General features: G+C 46.8%; 1 protein-coding gene across 1 annotated transcript in view; it reads left to right on the forward strand.

Moving 5' to 3' along the window:
- The window catches only part of TLL2 (tolloid like 2), a 119,430-nt gene that overhangs the window by 81,622 nt on the left and 31,484 nt on the right, over positions 1–6,324 (forward strand). The window contains exon 9 of the mRNA XM_006925920.2: positions 2,244–2,359. Coding sequence (XP_006925982.1) covers positions 2,244–2,359 — 116 coding nt within the window. The remainder of the gene's footprint in view (positions 1–2,243; positions 2,360–6,324) is intronic.

The following is a 6,324-nucleotide window of genomic DNA, read 5'->3' on the forward strand; positions in this document are numbered from 1 at the left end:
CTAGGAGGACATCCTGGGGAACCTGGAGAGACTGCTCCCTGGCAGCTGTGATTTCTGATGTGTTGCTATTAGGAGGTGTTAGTATAGAACCCCAAATGGTGAAGTGGTTGCTGGTAGTGAAGCAAATAACAGGTTTTGGAGCCCTCAGCTCAGCTAATGGGAAGCTGCAGAATTTCCTGGTAAAGCCCTGATATTCAGAAGAGAAAGAAGGTCTAGCAGAACAACCGTGCACTGGGGGACTATGGGGAAAGCACCTCCGCTTTCTATGGGACTAAGGGATTTGTTTTGGCAAAATAAGAACTAAGGGTTTTGCAGGAAGATAAAGAATGAAGGCGAATGCTTTTGCAACGGTGGGAGTCCGCTTCCCAAACACTGGGAGGGGAGGGAGTCTCACTGCTGTAAATGAGGTCGTTTCTATAGCCTTGGGGCTCTCTCAGCCATCCAAGGTGCTGGTCAGTAGCTACTAGGCTGCCATTGAAGTCTGGACAGTACACAGGGGTCTGAGCAGATAGCCGCTTCTCTGCCAGTTCAGAAGCCCGTTTCCCTTGAATTTGCCCTCTTTGCTTTCTGTCCCCTTGGCTTCAGCATCATCACACCCTCTGCTGGCCTCGGGGAGAGCTCACATTGACCCTTTTAGGCTGTTGAACGTCAATGAAAAGCATTGGTTACAGCTGCCGAGTGTTTATCATTGTTGGGGCAGAATGCATTTCAGTGGTTCAGGGAGGAAGAATGAAATTCTATTAACAAAAAGTCCAGTAGCCTTTTCCAAACCCCCAGATAAGACATACGGTTGGACCATGGGACAGAATATTTGAAATACGGGCCATCTTAGAAAATCTGGGCTATCGCATTGCCCTACTGAGCCTTATCACAGGGCCTACAAGGGACCATGTGAGGCTTGCTCCATCATGAAACTCTAGGAAATATGTTCATCCAGCTATTAGTCATTTGGGAGCACGATAGGGCTGCAGTACAAGACACACATATCATATAACCTTGATGAATTGAAAGAGAAACCTTATATGGTCCCGTGGGAAATGCCGTAGTATTTATTTAGTTATAATGTATATGCTTCTGACTTCCCAAAAGGATTCGAGGCAGCTGGTAAATACCATGGAGCCATACAGCAACGTATCTGTTCCTGCAGAATGTTGATGATTCTTCTGAAATAATTTCCATGGAACCCTCGGGGGTGTTGACTGCCGGGCATAATTCTCATGAAGCCTGGCAGTTGTTCAGTAATACGATACTGAAGCCCCGATATCCAGGATTTCCTGAGGCCGACGATGGGCCACTCTCCAGCTCTCCCTTCCTGCAGCTCCAAAAGTGCAGCTCCCAGTCGTTTCGAGTAGTGGCTGAAAGCGAGGATGGTAGCCGTGCATAGTTTGAATTGCCCTTAGGAAAATGTGCAGAAGGATGCTTCTTTCCCACACTTTGGGGGTGGCCACATAAGACAGGGGGGCCCTAGCAACCCAGTGTCTTTGTCTTCGGAGTTTGAGTCCCTGGGAGTCTGGGGAATGTGAAACCTCTGACTTCCAAGCTCACTCATACAGGTGTCTTTTTTGAGGACGAATTAGGGAAATATTTTTCACATACATAAGGATTATGTTCTAGGCTCTTGACCTAGCAACCCTCAAACATCGAAGGGCAGAAGAACCTGCAGAGTATTCCAGCTTCCTGGGCCTCTGGCCATTTTTCTGTTTTCCTGACTATTTGGTAGTTCATTCAGAGGTGGATAGCAGAAAAAGAAGAGGCAAGATTCAAATTAACAGCCGAAATAAATTTTTAAAAGTTTTTATTTTTTTTTTGCTTCATCTATTTGCACGTTCATATTCTCTCTGCCACAGGTATTGTTAGTAGTAAGTATAAGGCTGCTACTGAGACGATCCATTTCATTTAATGCAGATGGTTTCACTAACCTGGGCAGGTCTCATCCATTTTACAGATAAGAAAACTAAAGTCACCACCACACAGCAGGCTGGAGAGCTAAGGTTCAAACCCAGCTCTAGGCCATGCTCAAGCCCGAGAGCCTCAGAATCCCTGGGGTGTTCCTTTTTGGTGCACGGACCCTATTTTCACTTTTATTGGCCAGGAAAATGTCAGTCTGCCTGGCACGCTTCTCACCAGTGTGTCTTGAGGGCTCTGGCTGAAAGCGTGTCTTTGCTCAGCAGCCCCAGACAGGGAGCTCGCAGGCGGGGAGTGTGTGCGATGTCAGAATCACAGTTGTCGTTTCACTTGTGCAGCGTGTGGGGAGACCCTGCAGGACTCAACGGGAAACTTTTCCGCACCTGGGTTTCCAAACGGCTACCCTTCTTATTCCCATTGCATCTGGAGGATATCCGTCACTCCAGGGGAGAAGGTAGGTGTGGAGCTACCTCAGGAAATGACATAGCATTTGTTGAGTTGGGTGACACACGATGACTTATTATTATTATTAATAGTAGTTATATTATGGGCACCCACTATGTGCCAGGCACTGTGCTAGCTTGCTTAGTCTTATTTATTTCTAGACTTTTCAGCCAGTCTCCCTCATATAAATGGAGGCCTGTGTACTAAATGTGGACGTGAGTTATAAATCAAGCTCACAGTTTATAAAAACAAAGTAGGCTCTATCCGTCTACTTTGATAAACACACTGTCAGAATGCCCTGGAAGGCAAGGATCCAATTTAGAATTTCTTGACGCCTCGGAGCGCTGCTCTGGCAGGTTGCAGTACAGGGAGAGCTGGCTGCCCACCCGTGGCTGGCCCCTCCTTCTCTACCCAGCCCCATTTCCGTCTCAGGAGTTCATATGGCAACACCCAGCCCACACTCCTAAGCACGTTCTGCTCCTGCCTGGCAAACAGCCATTCCTTGGCTACCCCTCCAGTGTTAACCGACTTACCAGATGTGCCGTCAACCCTCAGGAGGATGAATCTAGGACAGAAGTCTTTGCACATCCTGGAAGTAGGCTCAGGGCTATTTGGACTGAGAATTCCAGGATCCTGGGCTCCTAGAGTGAGGTCTAGAAGCTGGACAGGCTCTGGGCGGGCATGACTATTTCAAGATTCTAGAGACAAGCCCAGGACAGAAGCCTCTTTTGCCCTGGTCCACAGATGGTATGTTCCTGACCCTACTGCAAGGCGCATCTCCTTATATCCATTGATATAGACAAAGAATCTGAGGCTCAGACATTTTATAAATTGCCCAAATTCACAGTAAGATATAGAACAGAGAACTGGGGCTTCTGCAGTCCAAAGCTTGTGTTTTCTTCACTACACCTCTCTACAAATCTAAGAGTTCTTCAAGTTGTCTCAAAGTAGATGCAGCTATCTTTGAGATGCCCGCTCTGTTCCTTGGGTCTAGCTCCCTGCAGTTATACCCATCGTAGTTGATCTCACAACATCATGACTGCTGGTTTATTTGGCTGTCCCCCTTCTAGGCCCTAACCTCATCAAGGACAGAGATTGTTTACCCCCAGGCCCCCAGCACCCAACACAGCCCATGGTATAGGGTCACACGATAAGCATTTGTTGAATGGATATGTAGATGGATGAGTGGCCAAGTGAAAAACTTGCAACTGGGGGGGTTGTTGGGGGGTGCTGGAGTTTTTCAGGTACCTGTGGCCAACTTTCAGGTATTCTAATTCATAATGTTAAAAAAAAATGTTCATTTAAACATCAAGTTAAACATAGTATGATAACCAGAGAGAAATAATGTCTAGGAACCATTGGGAGCATTTTCTATGGACTGGGTACTCTTCCCAGCATATTATGTGGATTCTCTCATTTAATCCTCACAACAACTTTATGTGATAGGTGCTATTACCACATTCAGTTTGCAGGTAAGGAAATAGACTTGCCCAAGCCAGCTCAGTTTGTTGCAGAGCTGGGATTTGAAACCAGGCCATTTGACTCTGAGAACCTGGATGCTTAAACGTCATCCTGTATTATTCTACAAAGGGGAGAGGCTAATAGATATTTGAACATGCATTCACACACACTCACATGCCCATGTACACACACACAATACCCATAAGCACACGCCTTTCCTCTGGCTGCATTTATGACAGTGTGGTTGTCATCTTGAGGCTGAGAGACTCCAGACCTGTCTGCTTAGAGTGGAGGTGCCATCCCTGTGCCTACAAGAGGCCTCAATGGGAGAGAGGCAGGAAGGAGGAGGAGAAAGGGGAAGAGGGTCTGGTAATCCCCAAATCGTTGAATTGCTCTGTGTAGCAGAGGCTCTGTGATATGATTGAACTGCTTAAGATTCACCCAGCCTTAATTATTATTGCTTACTGGGAGCAGGGAGAATACATATCATTGAAATTCCTGCACCAATTATTTCAATTTCTGCTTCGCCCAGCCTTCCCCAGAGCTGCGAGTAATTAGCAAACTTGATTAATTTGAGTATCACCTCCTGTTCATCACCTCTTCCCCTATGGTCTTTATGGCTCACTAACATACTTAAAATAATTAGCCTGAATAATTATCCCGTTCATGCAGATCATGAATGTGTTACCAAGGAAGTTGTAATAACGTTTCCTTTCTGAAATTTTAAAAAGCAAAGGCTAAAGAATCATATTGCAACCAGCTAGCAAGCATTTCTGAATGCAAACACTGAGAGGTGTGCAAAGGGAGTCGAAGGTACAATATAAGAGAGTTAGAACTTAGGGTCTCCCCTCAGCCCTGGGGAGTCTGATTTCATTGAAGGACGGGCATTCACTTGGCAGCAGTATTGTTTTAAGCTTCTAAGGTGATTCTAATGTGCAAGTAGAGTTGAGAACCACTGGTCTAGTTTGAAAGAAAAGGAACATATCACACACACACACACACACACACTCTCTCTCTCTAATTGAGAACCACTGGTCTAGTTTGAAAGAAGAGGAACATATCACACACACACACACACACACACACTCTCTCTCTCTCTCTCGCTCTCTCTCTCTCTCTCTCTCTCTCCAACACAGGGATGAGCTGGCTTGTCTTCTTGTACTGACTCTTCACTTTTTAGGAGGGCTTCTACAGGGCTTTGTGATAGAAGGTGCTACTTGTCCTGAGACCTGAACATTGCATGGCATTGTCCCAAGGGAAGGAATGGGCATTCTCAACATCGGTGAAGACGGGCAGCCTGTGAAGTGCACTTAATGTATCCAGTTTGTGGCGCACTCCGTGTACACTCAGTGAGGCTCGGTTTCTGGAACTGCCATTTACTGAGTGACTGTTATGTGCCAGGCATAGCACTATATACTCTCTATATAGTTTCTTGTGCAGTCCCCTTAACAACCCAGTGGTGTGCATATTGTTTCATAGATGAGAGAACTAAAGGTCCAAGAGGACAAGTATTTTCCCAAGATCTAAGAGCTAGTAAGTGGTAGGGCTGAGAAGAAATCCAGATCTGCCTGACTGTAAACATACCTGCTCTGAAATCATTTTAAGAACGAGGGGAGATTTCCAACGAGGGAAAGATCATGTCCATCTGAGCAGTCGCAGAAGGACTTGGGGGACAACGGACAGGCCCCATGAGCGGGACCTGGAGAGGGTTCTGTTTACCTAGATATATTAGGGCACACTGGGAAATAAGGTCACCCTTACAGTGGGCGCTGGAGGCTCTGGAAGGTGAGCAGAGAGTTTAATTTATGAAATGGGGGCAAAGGGAGCCATGGAAGTTTTCTGAGCATAGGAAGGCTCGAGCAAACATCAGCTCTAAGCGCGACATTGATCTAGAAGTCCTAGTGTGCAGAATGGACGGGGACATAACAAGCAGGAGTTCAAGAGTCACCTGATCAGGAGCAATGCAGGAAGAAGGGCGGATGAAGGGGCGGCGAGACTGGCTTGGAGCAGGGGATACAAACATCTTAAGGGAAAAGAGTCCGTGAGCATTAAGATGAATAATGGGGGCAAAGTAGAGATAACCAAGGTGTTCCACCTGAGTGACTGGGGCGATAGTGTCACCTGCAGACAGGAAAGCTGGACGGGAAGTGCATCTTTTTGAGGTGCCCTCACAGTTCATGGGAAGCGGAGAGGACAAGAGGCAATGGAGAAGAGAGACAGTTAGAGAGAGAACAGGCTTGCATGGTGAAAACCAGAGAGGAGAGGTTCAAAGCAGAGGGACTGTGGAGGACAAGGACAAATAAATGACAGTCTTCGGTTTGGCCAAGAGGGCATGGAACCTTTCACCTGCAGCCTTCCAGCCTAAGGGTTTACTTGGAGTGAGGGACCCTGGGCTGCTTGAATATAAAAGAAAGTGAGAGAGTGAAGATCCTAGAGAGAGTTGAACTGACTAAGAGCAAAGCCCCCCAGGTAGGAAAAGGAATAGGGTTGGCTGCAGGGGCTGGGGCAGGGCTG

Source organism: Pteropus alecto, unplaced genomic scaffold (assembly GCF_000325575.1).
Source record: "Pteropus alecto unplaced genomic scaffold, ASM32557v1 scaffold88, whole genome shotgun sequence".
In the NCBI taxonomy this organism is placed as follows: Eukaryota; Metazoa; Chordata; class Mammalia; order Chiroptera; family Pteropodidae; genus Pteropus; species Pteropus alecto.